The 19,769-nt window shown below is 40.9% G+C and overlaps 1 protein-coding gene across 3 annotated transcripts in view; it reads left to right on the top strand.

Moving 5' to 3' along the window:
- Positions 1 to 19,769, top strand: part of CAPZB (capping actin protein of muscle Z-line subunit beta) — a 109,380-nt gene that overhangs the window by 50,904 nt on the left and 38,707 nt on the right. For 2 of the 3 annotated variants that reach the window (XM_073316784.2, XM_073316782.1), the window contains exons 3-4: positions 8,518 to 8,639; positions 19,342 to 19,455. In XM_073316784.2, the coding sequence (XP_073172885.1) occupies positions 8,518 to 8,639; positions 19,342 to 19,455 (236 nt within the window). The remainder of the gene's footprint in view (positions 1 to 8,517; positions 8,640 to 19,341; positions 19,456 to 19,769) is intronic. The other variant, XM_073316785.1, reaches the window with a different exon arrangement.

The following is a 19,769-nucleotide window of genomic DNA, read 5'->3' as shown; positions in this document are numbered from 1 at the left end:
TAAGAATTCAAATAAAAATAACAGCCTTAAAGACTTAAATATAATTAAAATGTTTTGTTTTTAAATTTGGGGATGTTTGCTTTTTATTTAAAAAGCTGCATGCATCTTACGTCTCTGCAGACACCTGTATGTTGTAGAGTCTAATGCAAAGGGCAGACAGGTCCAAGTGCATAGTCTACTGTTTTTCTGAAACTCGGTCAAGCTGGAGCTATGCGTACTTTAATGAGCCTTCCTTTCCAGCTCTCGTCCTTGGGCAAAATTCATCGGACCTTAAACATCACCAAATTTTGTACATACTTTCCAAAATGAGGTTACTGGAGGGCTGGTGCACATTGTAATTTGTTCTTTAAGTATGGACAGGCATGCTATTTATATGCAAATTAACATCGCATAGCATTAGGACAAAATTAAGCTCTAGTAGCAACCTAGCCCCACCGAGATTGCAAACTTAATATTTCAGATGAATATCTGTGTTGTTGAATACATCCTTAGTACATAAGGGGGAGAATTCTACTGTCATGCACATCCAACTCCACTAGAAATTGCCTGGGTATATCACAGGACAAACTTGGGGCCTATATATATAATGTCAGAGTTTAACTCTTGTATTCCATCAATACACAAGCATGCTCGCGCTCTCTCTCTCTCTCCTTTTGTTTTTGTTTTTAAAGTTAGATCGTATCTAGATATAAAATCTGCTCTTGACCTTTTAATTCTTGATTATGCAGGTGATTCTGTTGGTCAAGCAGTGTATCAGAAAGAACAGTTATTAGGCTGACTGGCTGCTATAGAAGGTATACGATTTCAGCCTGGACACAGGTGATCACTTGTACTGCTGATATGAAAATGGTTAACTTAATTAAAACTCTGTCCAAATACCTGGCTCACTAACTCAATGAAGAATACTGTTACACAGAAGACAATAGAATCCTTGTTCAACCAACATGCACTATAATGTGGTGGTCTCATTTTCATTCAGTTTCTTTCCTTTATACTACTCATTCATTGTATATCTACTTTTAAAAAAAAAAAAAAAGTACCACCACTTCATTCCATGGTACATGCTTGTGAATAGCCATGCCATTTAAGCCCCATTTGAACAACTGAATTTGGGCCCTGGAGACTTGCCTTTTCGTGTTTTTTTTTAAATTTACTTTGGGGGTGGTCTCATACACCAACATGTGAAGGAGCAGTCATACCTATTTGAATGCCTATCTGCAGAAGTGAAGACATCTTGGGAGCCTCAAACAGTGCAGAGGAAGCCAAACTTAAATTTTAATTGTGATCATTGGGCCCAGGGTAGGAAGATAGGATTACATACTCAACTCAGTCCTTGGCAGAACTTCTTTGGTTATAAATGGGGAAGTTTGCAAAAGATAAAGGGTACAGTATGACCTGTATGTAGAAACTAAATTTAGTTTGTCTCCCTTCAGCGTCACTAATTGTGGAAAATAAGATCACCTTTTGGTATCAGACACTATTTTTGCCTTTTGATTCTCTGCCTTTCCCCTTTCTCTTGGTCTTTACCTCTTCCTTGTGAGCGTCCCACTTTCTTCTCCATCTCCTTCCTTGTAACAACAATACCAGTTCCCTCCGCTTGAGTTTTGATCCCACCTACTTTCCCCGACCGTCTGCTGAAATGATACTTAGTATCATCGGGTTTTCCAGTTAATAACCCAGTAAAATGAATAGAGGGTATAGGTAAGGGGGTTCTCATAGCACAGAACCAGTGATTCAGGTTGTCTGTAAATTCCTGATGACAGACTGGTTAACCTTCCAGTGCAAGTTGTTTCTTTGCAATCATGAGGCTTGGAAACTTTCTATTTAACTGAAAACTTATTCCACGCAATCTCAATATGCACTGTCATATAAGTGCATGGCGCGGGCCGGGCTGGGTATTTGACAGTCTTAAAGTGGGAGCGGAGGAGGAAGAGATTTAATGAAAGGTGCTTTTTTTGGTATAAAATACTAACCCAAAGATTAAATTATTGCTGTATTTATTTAGTGTCTGTCCTTGGTGTGTTACATTTAGCATCTTATATTGTTAAAGGTACTGCTAGTCTGAACTCTGCAGAAGACTCACGCCTATTGGAATACTCCATTCCTAGTACACGTGTTGCTGAAGCATTTAAAGCTACAAATAACTTGTACAGACAGCTTTGAAACACCACTTTCACAATATAAGCAGCTCCACAACATGGACTGTGAAGGCCAATGTGTTAAGTATGCCTGGAACCCTTTCTGAGAAAAATAGCGTAGCAGTTGTTACATAGTTGATGTAATAAATACTTTAAAACGCCCCGTTGGGTGTCTGGGCCACACTTAAGAGTCTTGTTAATTGAACAAGAATAATACATTGCCCTTGTGTAACCCCTTCAGCGAGGTATCTCAGATCTTTTATAAACATCACTGCATTAAATCTCTCAACTTTCTTCTGGAGTAGAAAAGTGTCATTTTATTCCTAGGGAAATTGAGGCATAAATTTCCCTGCCTAAGTCACTTTGGAAGTCTGTGCCAGAAAAAGGGACAGAATCCAGTAAGTGCATCATTGCAATTGATTACCCATTACAGCTTGCAGAATAATTCCTACCACAATACATCTAAGGAAGATGAAAAGATTGCAATTCTTATCAACACTTAAGCTATTGTGATTATCTGTAGATGACATACGCTTGAGTCAGACAATGCAACCTCACGGAAGTGCAGAAATGGTTTGATTTCAACCAGAAAGATGGGAAATGCTGACTAAAAATTGAGCCTGCCTGTCCAGTTGTGCAGGTAGTATTGCAAATAATCTCCAAGTGTGGATGACGCTGCCCATGTAGCTCTTAAGGGAAATACTGTCCGTAACACTTGACTACTGAATTTTTCTGCCTTTTTCAGGATTTAAATTAGCTTCTTAATACTGCTTTTAAGACTTTTGTGAGATGTGAATTTATTATAAACTTTTTTTAATCGCCCTCAAAGGGCTTTAGGCACTAAAGTAAACCTCACAGCACGATTGTGAGGTCATCATTATCCTATTTGACAGGTGGGTAAACTGGGGGACTTAAAGGAATGCCATCTTTAATCAAAAAGAACAGGAGGACTTGTGGTACCTTAGAGACTAATCAATTTATTTGAGCAAAAGCTTTCGTGAGCTACAGCTCACTTCATCGGATGCATGCAGTGGTGAGCTGTAGCTCACGAAAGCTTATACTCAAATAAATTGGTTAGTCTCTAAGGTGCCACAAGTCTTCCTTTTCTTTTTGCGGATACAGACTAACACGGCTGCTACTCTGAAACCTATCTTTAATCAGTTTCTTTGGAGTTAAGTCGTTGATTGTCCTGCAATTGTCCCTGAAAGCGCTGCGTTGTATTTTTTTTTTTTTTTTTTAAATAGTTAATAGTTGCCATAGTATCTGAGCGCCAACTGGGTGCTTTAGGTGATATGACTAATATCTGTCATGTGGCGGTTTGTTCTTTCGTCTTCTCTTTGAAGGGAGAAGGGTGTACAGTGGAGCATCTTGTTTTGGTGGGGGTTTTATTTGTATACTAATTGCTATGTATCTATTAGAGAAAGCAATGTCAAAGGAATGCACCTTGCACTTCAGAGTGAAGGTGGTGTGGTTTGTGATGGCCCATAATTTCTGGGGAAGTTCTTTTCCCTTCTCGGTCTGGTCCCAGAGAAAGTTCTGTCTCCTGTACAGATGAGCTCTAGATGCTTATTGTGGGGTAGTGGTCACCAACCCATTGATTGTGATCAACTGGTCGATCCTGGGGACTCTCTCCTGGTTGATCGCAATCTTCGGGGGTGTAGCGTGGCTGCTGCTAAGGCAGGCTCCTTGCCTGCCATGGCCCCACACCGCTCCCGGAAGCGGCCAGCACGCCCCTAGGGAAGGGGTCTCTGCGTGCTGCTCCTGCCTGCAAGCAGTGTCCCCACAGCTCCCATTGGGAATGGGGAACTGTGGCCAAAGGGAGCTTTGGGGGCAGTGCCTGCAGAGAGGGGCAGTGCGCAGAGCCACATGCGCCCCACACGCCTCCCAGGGGCCGCAGAGTTGGTTGGCCTCTTCCCGGAGTGGCGTAGGGCTGGGGCAGGCAGGAAGCCTGCCTTAGCCTTGCTGTGCCACTGACCGGGAGCTGCCCATGGTAAGTGCTGCCCAGTAGGAGGCTGCACCCCAAGTCCCTGCCCACAGCCTCCTCCCAGAGCCAGCACCCAATGGGCAAGTGACCGCAGTAAGTGCTGCCTGGTGGGAGGCCGCACTCCAAGCCCCCTCCTGCACCCTGAATTGCCTCCTGCACCCCAAGCCCCTGCCCTGAGCCCCCTCCCAGAGCCAGCACCCCATATCCCCTCCTGCATCCCCAGCCCGGAGCCCCTTCCTGCGCCCCACCAGCCTTACACAGCTTGTAACTGTCACCCCCTTCTGCACCCCTGCCCCAGGCTCAGCTGGGAGCCTCCTCCTACACTGTTAACTCCTTGGCCCCAGCCCAGAGCCCGCCCGCCCTCCCTCACGAACCCCAGCCCCTTGCCCCAGCCTGGTGAAAGTTGCGGGGGGGAAGAGAGCAGGGGATGGAGTGGGCAGGGCCTTGGGGAAGAGGTGGGGTAGATCCTTGGTTGCCCTCACGTTTAAAAAGTGACCTTGAGCTTAAAAAGGTTGGGGACCGCTATCGTAGAGCGTTCCGTTGAGCCAGAGGAGAAAAGTTTTTGACCATTGTATTGATCCCAGAGCTCTAGGCAGCCTTTTCGTTAAGGTTGTGCCCTTATGTGGATACAGTCTCACTGCTGTATTTCAGAGTAACAGCCGTGTTAGTGTGTATTCGCAAAAAGAAAAGGAGGACTTGTGGCACCTTAGAGACTAACCAATTTATTAGAGCATAAGCTTTCGTGAGCTACAGCTCACTTCTTCAGATGCATATCGTGGAAACTGCAGCAGGCTTTATATATACACAGAGAATATGAAACAATACCTATTCCCACCCCACTGTCCTGCTGGTAATAGCTTATCTAAAGTGATTTCCAGCACAAATCCAGGTTTCATATTCTCTGTGTATATATAAAGCCTGCTGCAGTTTCCACGATATGCATCTGAAGAAGTGAGCTGTAGCTCACGAAAGCTTATGCTCTAATAAATTGGTTAGTCTCTAAGGTGCCACAAGTCCTCCTTTTCTTTCTGCTGTATTTGTGTTCTTGTTTTCTGGCAGAGGTAAGCCAGGTTGCCTAAACCATCTCATGAATACAGCGAAATTGCCATCACATCTTCTCTTATGCTGATTTTGCAAGGGGAATCCAGGTGGCTACGTAGCAACTTTTTTGCAGTGGAATTGACTCAATCTGCTGTGTCCTTTTTAAAACAAAGTTCAGTTTTGCCTGATGAAGAATAGTAAAGAGACCTCTGCTGGTCTTCTACTGCACTTGCATTGTAGGGCTTTTTCCAAACAAAAGTGATAGGAACAGAAGTGGATTGGAATTGGAGTCTGGGAAGAGCGCCACTCTTCTCCCAATCATGTTTTCATCGTTATTACTCATCTAAATGGGCAACAAAATGAACAGCGTGTTTCTAGATTCTCATCTCTCTGGGATGGGCACTTGGCCATAAAGCAGATCAGAAGATGGAATGTATTCAGCTGGCCAGTTTTAGGAGGTAGAGGGAGTATAGTTCCTGAAGACAAAGGCATTTTGGATCGTATTGTACATGTGTCTGAAATTGCTGCGTATTTTGCTGAAGAGTTCATCTCAAGTTGCTCTCTGCCTGAATAACGATTGTAAAACTAATAGCTAATGGAAAAGAGGAGGAAGAGACAAAGTAGAACCAGATGGGCGAATGTACACAAATACATCATTTCACGTAGTTTGTGGTATGACACTTCTGATTTGTATCTCCTTTGTATGATCAACTCAGAGTACTGGATTTGTCCAATTTTGGAAAAAGGAAAGTTTCTTCTAGAAAATGCTCACTACTTTTTTACTCCTGTGTTTAAACACACGCTCTTTAACTTGCAATTTTGAGCCCCTTGTCCCCTAGAAGTAGCTGAGTCTCCTAGCTTGAACCTTTGTATATCCCATATCGCAGAACTTGACCAAGGCACTTGACTGCTGGGATTAAATACTCTGCCTGCTTATGGGGAGAGGTGATACAGTCCCATTGAGAGCATGGCAATTTCATAACCTCTAGGTAATTTGTACATGGTGCCCAGTAGAGCTTGTTGGATTTACTTCGTCCCCTGAATTTCTACAGGAAATTTATTTAAAAAGAAAAATGGAATCCATTTTGTGTTTAACTTGGCAAGCTACATAGATAAATCACCTAACTAAGGCCCCTACACCAAGCGGGCTTACAGCTGATCTTCTGTCTCCTACAGTAGCGAGCAGCTGCTGACACTCAGATCTAAAATTTAAGGAAATATCCTATAAGCCATTTAAATTCATTGGGAAACATTCTCTAATATAATGCTGCTATTTGAACCCTTGACTCAAATATCAAAAGCTAATAGGCAATAATATAGCTAAATAGCTCCCACAACTTCCATACGTTAGCTATGTCAAACCACAGATCCTTCGCAGTAGGAAAACAGGTGTTTGCTACAGCTGGGATTTTCAAAGCAGCTAGGTTCCCAACTCCCTTGGTTTCCTTTAAAAATCCCAGCCTACTTCTTTTAGGTGCATCTTTCAAAACTTTTTGAATCCTATGGGTAGCAGTTTGAAAGACATTTAGGTCAGCTAACTTTTAATGAAGTTTGAGCTAACTGTAAAATTCTAATACCTCTACAAATGGAAAAGCCAAGATGATTTCACATTATACGGGCAATATAGCATGATACTGCTAGAGCAAGTCATTCTTCTGTTACTTTATTTGCTTGCACTGCTGTTCTGTTATTCTTAAGGGCATGGGAAGCGTGTACTAACCCAACATGAATGTCATTATTTTCCTGTCAGTGCAGCAGCCGCAATGACACTTCCATTTACCATTTCATTGTCTATAGATGTCAACATAAGGTATTTTAAGACTTGCTGATGTCTTCCCTTCTAATGATTATAATACAGTACTATCAGAGCATACTAAAACGTTGCAATCTTGGTTTAAAACCACTTCATGAATTTAATGTAGGTGCACCTAACTCCCCTCTCCACATATTGATACATGTTTTATATGACAGCCAAGACGGGTCTGATTTTTAACCTGTATAATCTCCTGTTGCTAATGTGCCTGTCAGCTTTTTTTTTTTTTTAAAGCCATTTGTTTGATCAATGTTTTAAATTTATCCTGTCTGGGATACTATCAGAAGATTACATGTAATTATCAGTTTACATAGTGATTTCATGCCAGCATGAAATTGCATATTTATATTTTAGCATTAATGTTCATTTAAGTGTGTACATAAGGGAGAAGAAATAATAGCAGAATCTTAAAACAAACACGCACCTCAGATCTCTCCAAACAACCAAAATCTTGTCTATTTTAATTATATGTGTGACACCAAACAGTATTTACATCTAAATGTTATCTTTTTGTCTGTCTCTTAAATTCTAGAACTCCCTCTTTTCCCCCCTGGTGAAATGAAAAATACACCAGTTGTGTTTAATAGTGGCTCTAGGAAGTGTTTTAATAGTTAGCCACCAGACTGAATATGGCACACTCTAGCGTGACAAATAGCTATTCTAAACTGTGTACAGGGGAGATGGAGTTGGTGTACTGAGGAAACTACTCGAGTGGGCAGATGCTATTCTAAATTTGGAAAAGCCTGCAGCAGAGGGAAGGTTGATATTGCTTGTGTGGCTCATGTCAGCTTTTGTGCTAGAGACCAGGGGAGAGAACTTGCTCGCTTACTTGTGCTGAGGCTTACACCAGCTTTGTGCTGCAAAATGTCATTACATCTTCCCTGCAGTATGTCAAAAATTCTTTGCCATGTTCTATTTAGATGTTGATTTGTTCATTTCTCCAGATAAAGCACAGGGTGGCAACTGGGATTATGGATCCATTTAAAAGCTACCTGTGTAGCAGATATATTTTGATATTTTTTTATTAGCCAGCATACTAATGTTTGGCAGGCTGCCTGGAAAATATGCTAAACTCAACCCAGAGCAGGAGCCTCTGAAAAATAAGTCCTAGTGCATGGACAGCTTATTCTCTTAGCAGCTCTCTGGTTTCCACTCCATTATAAATATTTACCTTTATTCATCAGTTCTCAACAATCTCTTCACTGGTCTTTGTTGGCAAGAAACTAACACTGAGAATGTATGTATTTAAATTTAGTAGACCGTACTAGTGGCTGGATAATGAAGTCTGAAATTATTTGGGGGGGGGGGCAGAAAAGGGAGAAATAGGGTAGAAAAAATCATAAGTGCAACTTCTTGGGGGCAAGTTCAGAATAAATAGATTTTAGAAAACAATTTAGGCTTTTTTTTTAAACAGTGTGGAGGTGGGATATTAAGTGGTAAAGTTTAAAAGTTTGTCCACAAATCACACAACCTGTATTTAGTAGAGAAACCGACCCCTTTTAATCTTAATGTTTGCCCCCCTCATCTTCTTTTATTATTAGGTCCCAAGCCTCTGTGAAGATCTCCTGTCTTCTGTTGACCAGCCGTTGAAGATTGCTCGAGATAAAGTGGTGGGAAAGGACTATCTATTGTGTGACTACAACAGAGATGGAGACTCGTATAGGTGAGCTCATATCCCAGGAATGCAGCTGATCTCACGGAAGGATCGCAGTGCAAATCATTACTAAAAGACAGCATCACTTTCCCTTCCTCCTCTTGTTTTTGAGCAAAGCTGAGCTGAGATTGACCTCAACTTGCTAATGAAGAGCTTGATTCTGCCACCTTTGTTAGACAATACCTTACTATATAAGTAGTCCCAATAGAACCAGTGGAACCATGTAAGGTGTTGTCCAACACGAGTAAGAGTGTCAGAATCAATCCCTAACATCTCCTGCCCCTCTACTCAGCACTAGAAGACCACTGAGTTAATCTTCCAAGAACCTGGCAATATTGCCATTAGTCTGATATCTTTTGTGGGGGAGTGGGAGAGCCACTACATACTGTGTGGTAGGAATGAGACCCATTTTAGCACAGATGATGCACTAGGTTGGTTGCTTCTGAGTCACTGGAATCTATACTGTGGCCTTAGTTGATTCACTGAAGTTCGTGGGGCTGGTCACATGTTCAAGAATCTTGCTGAATTGGGATGGATGCGAAGGGGATTCCTCTGGGCTCTGTACTTTTTTATCATCCAGTTCTGTTTTAGAGGATTAACACCAGAGCTGGCCATCTAAGGGGACTCTACTTATGCTGTCTGTAGGTGATACATTGTGGTCTCCAGGATGGAAAATCTCTGGAGTAGAGGACCGTGGGAGAAATTGATGATGGCACTCAAAACAAAATAGTCTATTCTTACAGCTCTAGGTGAGCCTCCATCCTAGAAAGGAAACTTTGAATGGCATTTTCAAAGGGGACAAATGTTATTTGGGCACCTAACATTAATAGCTCACTTTGAAAATCCCACCCTAAGTTTTCAGTAGAGGAATACTGCTAAAAATATCTATTCCCCATAGCTAATGTGCATTGTGGACTAACTACTTAGATATTCCGTAATATGCAGAGGAGAGATTTGTGCAGAATGATTGTGCAGAAAACTCTCTTGTTTAGGAGGGTTTGTGATTATGACTTATACCCAGATCTGTGTACCCATACTGATCCAGGTTCTCCCCTCATTCATTTTGGGTTTTATTTTAATCTTTTTACAATTGTTCTTTAAATTTTGGTTTTAATGCTTTCAGATGAAGATCCTCTGCTCTAAATTTCAACCAGGAGTAAATGGTGCCAGCAGTACAAACCGGTGACTGGAGGGTCACAATGGAAATATTTGCAGAGCCTTAAATTGAAATTGTTTCCTTTCATCCAATACCTACTTCCTTCTAATGGTTGTAATAATAGTGGCATAGTCCCAAAGATTTTATTAAGAGACTCAACCTGTGCTCCAGAAAGTTTTGTGAATGTTAAATTGCCTACTGTTTACTCTTCTCTTACATGGGAGTACTAAACTACTACGTAATGGCCATAATTAATCTTTCTGTCCCAGGTTAGCAAAACAAAGCCCTTTTACCTCTGTCACTGAGTATGTATATATTCTGGGTTGTGATGAGAAAGGGTTCCATTCCAAGGTTCTGGCTTCCATTGTTACTTTAAAGTAACAGCTCACATTCTTTAGTGGTGACAACTGAAAATGTTTCGCAGTAGTTCAGGCATGCCTTGCTTAAAAAGTAACACGAAGAGGTGGCTTCCACTTACTTGCTTAGAATGGTCCAAGAATTCCATTCCAAGATGAACTTTCAGAAAACAGCCTTTTTTGGGGGGGAGCGGGGCGGGGATTGACTTTTCCCAAGAATGGACAGTGTATCTAGTGGTAGTAAGAGACTTGGAATCACAGGTTTTCTTCCAGTTTTGAGATTGACCTACTTTGAACAAATTAATTTTTGTGTCTGTTTATCCATTTATATGGAATTATAATCAGAGCCGTCCCTGGGGTACGGCGAATCGGGTCGACTGCTCCGGGCCCTGCTCTTTGGGGGGCCCGGCCAGCCAGTGTGATTGGCCGGTGCGGTTGGTCCTGGAAGTGATGGGTGGGTCCTGAAAGTGATGGATTTGTCACTTCTACCCCAGGCCCCCCTACGGAGGTCCCTGATTATAATACTAGGTCTTTCATAAGCACTTCAAGATCCATGTAAAGATGTGACATATATGCAAAGTATTATCCTAACTACAGATGATGGATGTGGAGAATATATTGAGGCCCTTTTATTTTGGGGGTTGAGGGGTGGAAGGGAGGTTGGGAAATTGCAGATTGGATGCGAAGTTGTGTAAGTAGCCTTGTCTGAATTGCAGAGGTTGCATAAATTGTAGTGAATTGTTTAGATGTTCTCTATGACAGGAAGCCAAGAAAGAAAGAACCTTCTAAGATGAAGTGTTCATTGGAGTTCCATGAGATATTGCTGCAACAGAGATGATATGCTCAGGCCAACAAAGAGGGTCTGGAAACTTTTGAAAAACTCCAGGATGTTAATTGGTTTCTGTATCCAAGTTGGTCAGTACCCAAAGTATGTTTGCATTTCCTTTGCCCAACTGGTACCCTAAGGAAGCTGGCTGAGGTCAGTATGGGCAGGGGGAGAACTAAAAGCCATGAGAGGAGGTTAGAGAAGCATTTCATTTCTAGATTGCTGATTGGAAGTGGTTACGTTCTGATGTTTGGCCTAAGTAAAGCAAGCTTGTAGTCTCTCCTCACTTCCAGAAGGAGACATTCGTATCCATTCAGGGCAACTGCACCTGTATTCCCCCTTTGTGGTTCACCAAGGACACCCACGGTAGACTCACAAATCCTTAACTGTCTCCTCTCTTGGCAGAGCCCTGTGTGTGTCTTCCTCCTGACCAGAGCTTTTCCAGGCTGTGTTTTATTCCCAGTAACTCAGGCTACCCAAACAGGCCAGTATCTGCACTTTGCTTTCTCTTAGAAGGCTATAAAACAACATGATTGCCAGTCATCATAAGTTACCACATAACCATAAACAAGCACGTTTCTTCTTAAGGTAAAGGCATTACAGAGAAATCCTATAAAAACAATAAGTTCCTATACACATGCCAAAAACTTACAAGAGGTCATCAGTCAGTCTTATGGGGCCTCAGTAGGCCAGAGTCTGTCCAACCATTCCCAGGAAGGATTGCTCATGCCCCCGCACTCATCCTTGGACAGAAGGTTCTGTCCATTTGCTGGATCAGAAAGAAGGCCCTGAGTCAGCTTAAACTTCAGCTATTTATCCAAAAGTCCTTTCTTTGTCTGTTGGTCTCTGGAGAATCCAGTTTGAACTAATGTATGTGAGCCAGTGGTGGTATATCTGTGGAGGTGTTAAAACCTAAGTGAATTTGCTTAATCACCTCCCACTGTTCTTTGCATCTGGAGGAGCTGTGGTCAACCTCCCCATGGAATTACATGCAATCTCTGGCCCACAGTGGTGTATAAAAATAGTACAGTAAAATCTCGCAAAGATGTTGCAGGAAATTGCTATATCTGTCATATGCCACACTGGCATCTTCTCTGGCAGCCTCAAAATAAAAGGGGATTAGATCATGGAGACTGCACTTCCCTATTCCCTCCAAGAGGTCCTTCCTCATCAGAGTTGATGCATGTTGGCAGGGCATATGGAAAGCTGGCAATGCTTGTTGTGCTGCATCTGTGCCATGGGTAGAGAACTTCAGTCTTCAAGATGCAGCCAAGCATCTTTCACTATCCCTAAAATTAAATGGGCACTGTTCACTTGAAAATGACACTTGTGTGACAATATTGTACCTGCTCCAATTACTTGAAAGACCTGAGATTTTGGTAACTGAAAGGCACTAGAGAAAAACATTTTTCTCCCCGTTATTTTGTGTGTGTTTAATTTGTGCATTTGGCAGTCCTTTCTACAAGGTCAACTTCATTATTTTCTCTGTATAATTACTCAGATTATCTCCCTTGCTGAAAAGATCCCTTTATAAATAACTAAAGTGGAGTAGAAAAAGAATTACAGTTTTTCTAAATGGATTTTTAGAAAAAACTTGAGACTTTAAAAAGTAATTTTAACTAATCGATATTCCATGTGACTAAAATTTTAATTAAATATGAAGAGGGAAATTAAAGTATCTTCTCCTTTTGGTGGTGATAGGGTTAGTGATTGGCTTTTTGTTTTGCTTATCCTATTGTGCTTCTGCTCTGGTAGCAGCTGCACATTCATATAGGCTTGTAGGCACTGATTTGCATTCTCCTGCAATGACAAAGGTGTCTGGGGGATATCAACTGGCACTGGAATCCAGAGCGTGAAGGCAGAGCTTTTTTGATATAAAACTTCAAGGTCTCTGACTTTCTCCACACACTTCCATCCTAAGTATGTTTGATCGTTTGCTTAAATGGAATCCTTATGGGGAGGCTGGTGCCAACAGCACAGTTTGAAACCTGTTAGCTGAAACAAAAAGCATTCTCTCTCAAGGAAATTAGAAGCCTGATTTTTGAAATCTAAGTGCTTTTGTCCATCTGTCTTTCTTCAAATAGTCTCCATTTAAGCTTTTAAATGTGTTCTGAGTGCTCTTCCACCAAAAACATTTTGGGTAGGGTTATGAATTTTTTTAGATAAAATTACTGCTGGCTCCAGCTGTAATAGGTTGAAAATGCCACGATCTACTAGCCAGAAAAAATGTAAGTTATAGGCTTCTCTTAAAAATTCCATTCCTGCAGTCTGCAAAAGAGATCTAATACTTGCAATTAAATCATACCCACCTGAAGGAAAATTGGAACACTTGCACAGAGATTGCCTGCTTCAGAGGCAAAATGAAGAGAATGTTGAAAGGCAGAAAATTAATTTTGTCCTGTCTTTTTAAATTTAAATGAAGCAGAGATACATGCTGCTTTTTCTTGCTCATATTTATTTGTGAAGTGTGTAAGTCCTAGGATATCTTTATGTAGTCATTTTATTTTTTTCATCTGGGAAGGTGAGTGAAATGAATAACTACCACTGCTACTTAGTGATGGTTACTGTTTTGCACGGGGCTCTGGTCACACACACATCCTCATTGGGCTGTGTGGCACAGGGGTCTGAAAAGGTGAAGCCTCTTTTGAAGAGTGGGGCCTTAATATTTATGAAGAATAAACAGAATATTTAGGAATCGGGAAGGAAGGGTTAATGGCCATGAAATAGCTAATCCATTATGTACAAGATTTCATGTTACAGGCTAACATCTGGAGAAAGAAGGCACAATTGATCTATAATAGATTGGGGTGCTTCTCCGTTCTAGGGCTGTATTTTATGATCAAGTATAAAGGTGAATGCAGGACAGTCTTCATTCTGTGGAATGTGTTGGTCCGGTTTAGTCCTTAGGCTGAGAGTCTAAGTGAACAATGTTACATAGAAATTCCAGGTGCCAAAAACTGGTTTTGCATCACAGATCTACAAATGTAGGATAAACACTTTTTTGCTGTCAGTGAAAATGTTATCAGTTTCACACTCACTAGTATCTTTGGTGTTACCCAACAAACAGCTGGGATGAAATGCATTGGGGAGTTTGCCATTCCTACAAAACAATCTTCAACCTTGACCCAGAAATGTGGATTACAATGGGCTATTCTGACCCAGTGATGCTAGGTGAGTTACAATTTGGACAGTTCTGATCAGATTTTGTTTGCAGGGAAATAGTCTATGGGCAAATTAATACTGCAGCATAGGAATCTATTGAATATAGACCTTTTGGATGATAGCAAGTCAGCCTCTAATATTTCTGTGCTGGTGCCTTTTCTTCCTGTTTGTTCCTATTTTTACAGTCTCTCTCGTGTCCATAAGCTTATGTAACATTTGGAAATAAAATGCTTTAGGACTTCTTGTTTATTGGCACTGCTTCTGTTTCTTGGATGAGATGAAAGCGCAGGCACTGGCCTTAGTCAAATTTTTAATTAGGAGTGTAGATAAAATTGTGTCTTATATATTGAAGGGGATAAAGAAGTTGAAACATCCATTCAGAGTTACAATTCCTTTATGGGCAAAGGTTTTGAAACATTTTCTTTTATTGGATGACATTGAACAAATCTTGTAGTAGGCGTGGGAGTAAACAATTCTTTAAATTTAGGACCTTTCTGACCCTCAGCTCTGCAAGAGAAGAGTTAAGTTCAGATTATTTTTAGCAATATTGGGTAACTCGTGTTTTAGGCAGGTTAAATAACTCTAACTGGAGGAATTGTATCTTGTTCAATCATTTGCCATGCTAATGCTTGTAGGTAGAGCCGAAGTGTTACTATTCCCATATCACAACATAATTAGGTTCAAAGGGAGCAGGTAACAAAAGCCCACCTGTAAGTATGAAAAAGGTGACCTTAAAAGAGAGTTAGATGTTTGGGAGGATGGAGAGAAACATGGAAAATTACTAACGGATCATAGGAGCAGCAAGGGGGGAATCTGCTCAACATTGTAGATATCTATGCTCAAGTACCAGGTGTATGGGGAATAAGCAGAAAGAACTGGAAGTATTAGTACATAATATCATGACTTAATTGGCATGGCAGAGACTTGGTGGGATAAGTCTCATGGCTGGAATATTGGTATAAAGGAGCATAGCTTGTTCAGGAAGGACAGGCAGGGTAAAAGGGGAGGAGGTGTTTTTACCTCAAAAATATACATTTGTTCTGAGGTTGAGAAGGAGATGGGAGGCAGACAAGTTGAGTCTCTAAGTAAGGATAATGGGGGTAAGAAATAGGGATGATATCTATAGTAGACTGCTACCATCACCACCAAATTGGAAGTAGAGTTGGATGAGGCATTTCTAGAATAAATAACAGAAATATCCAAAACACAAGACCTGGTAGTAAAGGGGGACTTTACTTTACTTTTTTCTAACAGCTGTCTGGCTAGTTAATAATATGTCAAAACATAAAATTTCCAATAAGTTCTTGGAATGTATTAGGGACAACTTTTTTGGAATAGGTAACCAGGGGGACAGCCATTTTAGACTTGACTCTGACCAACAGGAAGGGCCTGGGAAGTAATTGTCCCACCCTACTCAGTATGGGTGAGGCCTCAACTGGAGTACTGTGTCCAGTTCTGACCACCAAACTTTAAGAAAAATGTAGACAAATTGGAGAGAATCCAGGGGAGAGCAACAAAATGATAAAAGGTTTAGAAAACCTGACCTATAAGGAAAGATTTAAAAAACTAGGCATGTTTAGTCTTGAGAAAAGACTACTGAGCAGGGGGATCTGATAAGTCTTTAAGTATGTTAAGGGCTGTTATAGAGGATGGTGATCAGATGTTCTCCATGTCCGATGAAGATGGGGCAAGAAACAGTGAGCTTAATCTGCAGCAAGGGAGCTCTTGGATTAAGGAAAGACTTTCTAACTTTAAGGATAGTTAAACTCTGGAATAGGCTTCCAAGGGAGGGTGTGGATGGAGGTTGTCAGTGGATGTTTTAAAAAACAGGTTGGACAAACACTTGCCAAGGATGTTTTAGGTTTACTTGGTTCTGACGCGCCACAGAGTGCTAGACTTGATGGCTTCTCAAGGTCCCTTCCAGCCCTAAATTTCTATGATTCTATGCTGCATAGCTTCTATTTGGACGAGCAAGACCCCTTACTTCCTTGGATAATTATAAGTTAGTAAGGTTAATCCTATGTTGTTTCTTTCGCCACAAAAATTGTTTGATAACTTGATCCAGGAATTTTTATAATGGGGAAGGTTTGTAAGTAGCAGTCTTGCTGATAAGTTCATTTTAACTAAATGAACACTGCCCCATAATGAAGGCTGGAGACGCTGGTTGTTTATCAGGTCAGTCTGAATTTTGTTGAGTAGTGGTGGAGTGTTTAAAGATATTGTTTAGATTTACTGATATTACTCCTCGACATAAAAACTCTATAGGTGCCCACCATAACTGAAAATATTTTATTAGTGTCTGATTTTGTAAGGGTGCAGTTTTCAGTTAATTTTAAGACCACCCAGCTTCCCAAAAGAAAGGAGTTAGATCTCTTTTCCAGGGTGGAGAGGTTGAGTATGTTAGCAAGTTGTCCAGCAAAAGTAAAACTTCACGTTTCCAATTTTGACTCCTGCAATAGATTAGGTGATGGAAATGGGGATAGCCATGGGTTCAGAGGCCAATGTTTATAATAGGGGATAGGCAGCCTTGTGTGTTTCCTCGTGCCAGCTTAAAGGGCTCTGAATATATTAGACAATGTGGTTGCAGTTGGCATTTGATTGATTCATGCACAAAATTTGGATCCCAAACTGAGCACTTCTAAGATTACAACGAAAAAGACCAAGAAAATGCTGTCATGTGCCATCTGAAGCAAGAGTTGGAATGGGTGCATCACTTTTGACATTGTATATTGTTGCTATATTAAAACTAGATTAATCAGTATGTTTAATAAATGTTGGGAAAAGAGAAGTCAAAATGCTGGGAGACACCATAGTAAGAACGTTCTGTATGTGAATGAAGGAGATGGTAAGGTAAGTGCATAGTTCCAGGTTTTGTTGCCTGAAGAGTAGATGGTTGGGTTTTTGTTTGGAATAACTGTACATTTTGTGTAAATAGTTGGTGTGGTAAGAAAACTTCCTATAAAAACTGAAGGAGTAGCCATATGAACCTGCTTGGATAGGTTAATTGCATATTAGATTTTGTTCAGAGCACTGCTGTCTTTTACACTTGGATACTTTCTGCTGATTTGAGGAATGTTTCACTTCAGTTGGAACTTTTGGATGTCAGAACTATGCTTCTCTTCAGAAGTATATAGCAGACAAACTCAGAAATGCTATCTTGTTTAGTAGTTTTACCCAGTATATTTGAGTTTTTAGCAGTTTCTTAAGAATGCCCACCTACTTCTTTGGATGCCTTTGATAATCCTTTATAAATAAAGACCCATCAGTTATCCCAGATCAAATCAAATAACCCAGTGATAACCCAAGAAAAATTGATCAACCTCCCCACAAAGTCACCAACCTTCACTAACCTTCCTTGACTGAGTCTATAAATTTGTTAGGTTTCAGATTATAAGTCAGACAGCATTTTACCATGTTCACTTCTGCAGTAGCTGCTTTCTACATGTTCCTAGGGCTCTGAGGACCTAATTCTCACAGCTGGTCCTAGTAAAACATTTGTCCACCTCACAGGTGATCGCCTGACCTCTTTTCACCCAATAAACAATTGTTTGGAAACTGGAATATTTGATCCAGTCTGTTATGAAGGGCAAAACAACTGTTGATGGGAAAAGGTGTTCAGTGTCCATGTTAAGTAATGCATAATTGATTGTTGGAGAGGAGGGGGCTGCAGGGACATGTCTCGTCAACACTGGTTTCCTGATCACTGGTTCCCTTTCACCTGGGGGAGTAGCAAAATGTCATCTGGAACTGCAGAAAGACAACTTACTTTTTAGGACTTATGTGCTTTGAAAAAAAGATGGGTGGGGGCAGCGTTTAGGAACAGAGGCTGCAACTATGAACAAACAGCATATATATATTATATGAATGCTGCAGACTGTATGGGATACTTGCAGGTTGCACTGGGTGCAGGTTCTATTTTATTCATTCCTCCAGAGGGTGCATGATAGAGGCTGATGTCCTGATTGAAACTCTCTGATGCTGTCTGGTTTGAGATTTTAGATCTATATTTGTACTGTCTTACGTGTGCGTTTGTTTCACTTATGAATGCCACAAGGCCTGTGCTTTTGGGGGTGGGGAATGCTTGTTTTGTGTATTTAATCTTTCTGACTTGACAGAATTATCTGGTAAACAAGTAATACAGTCTTGTAACATTCACTAAAGCAGCTAAGTTTTCTTTTTTTTTAAATGGGAAATTGCTGCCTGAAAAGTCTTTCTGTGGCTGGATGTGACACAATGACTTGACTCTTCCTAGTGTCTCACCTGTTGAGCCAAATCCAGCAGAGAGGAGTAGGAGGGGAGTGAAATGTGGTGGAAGCAGAGGCCAGAGGGGAACAGACTATTCTTTGTGCTTTGCGTTAAACAGATGTCAAGCTAGACACCTCTTAGAGAAATTAATAACAAATGGCAGTTACTGAAGGAAAAGGCCCTTGCATATGGACTACAATAAATCTGATGTGTGTTAGCAGGCTGGAGCATTTTTAAAAAGCACCTTTGCAAAGGCTAGGGATACCTTTTTAAACTAGCAATGGTTATACGCAGCTTGATTGTTCACAGGGGAAATGCAAAGGAGAATGTGGGCTTATAAAATGGGAATTCTAAAATTCTCAGAGGCAGGCACAAGGCTCCATCAACCCTTTAATACCAAGCATTTCACTGAGAGCACGCAATCTCTGCCACCTGCAGAAATTCATTAAAAAACCTGCAGTTTTACAAATCCTGTTAATTCTTGCTTAACGTTTAAATGTTTTCCTGATGGTTGCACAAAAATAGTAGTGTGTTTTATAAAACCAGTTAGTGGAAGAGAACGTGAATCTTATTTGTAGGCTATAATATTGACTCAAATCCTGACAAATCTCATGGTGTTCAAAAACTCCCAAATAAACACACAACACTTCCAAAGAGCCACTACTGAAAATTACTCAGACTTGAAAAAACACACCAAGCCCCAAACATGACTGCACATATACTCGTAACAAAAGACAAGAGGTGATCCATAGGAAAAGTTAGAAGCTATTTAGAAGATTTAGGAATCTGGGTCCCCTTTCTATCAATGTTCAGAAATGGCTGTTTATGATCCAGTTCTGACAGATTAATGGTTCTTGTTGCAAGTTCAAACATCTGTGGTTTGAGCCTACACTTCTCAAAGCCTTTCAGAGTTGACTTAATTATCTAAGTTTCTTTTTTTTTCTTCCCCTCTTTGCCTCCCCACAGATCACCATGGAGTAACAAATACGATCCTCCTCTAGAAGACGGTGCCATGCCATCCGCTCGCCTGCGCAAGCTGGAGGTGGAAGCCAACAATGCCTTTGACCAGTACAGAGACTTGTAGGTCAATTCTACCATGTAGAAACCTCTGCTTTCTTTGCTTCCATCATTTACATATCTTGAATCTAGGAAATACGTTCACTAGCAGCCTTTGAGAGTGTGTATTGAAGGTAGAAGGGCACACAAAGGCTTATTGACTGTCGATATATTTTATCCATTTGTAACATTAGTAGAGTAAGGAGTGATCAAACATTTCAACTATTACTGAAGCCAAGCTCTGAAGGGGATACCGGGGCAGAATTCTTTCCTGGCACACCTGCATTTCTTTTTCTAACTGCAGTCCTGCCCTGGAATGACCTGTGTTCTTATTTGTC

The sequence above is a fragment of the Lepidochelys kempii genome, chromosome 18, assembly GCF_965140285.1.
Source record: "Lepidochelys kempii isolate rLepKem1 chromosome 18, rLepKem1.hap1, whole genome shotgun sequence".
In the NCBI taxonomy this organism is placed as follows: domain Eukaryota; kingdom Metazoa; phylum Chordata; order Testudines; family Cheloniidae; genus Lepidochelys; species Lepidochelys kempii.
Note: the sequence above shows the minus strand (reverse complement) of the source record. Positions and strands in the feature narration are given on the sequence as shown.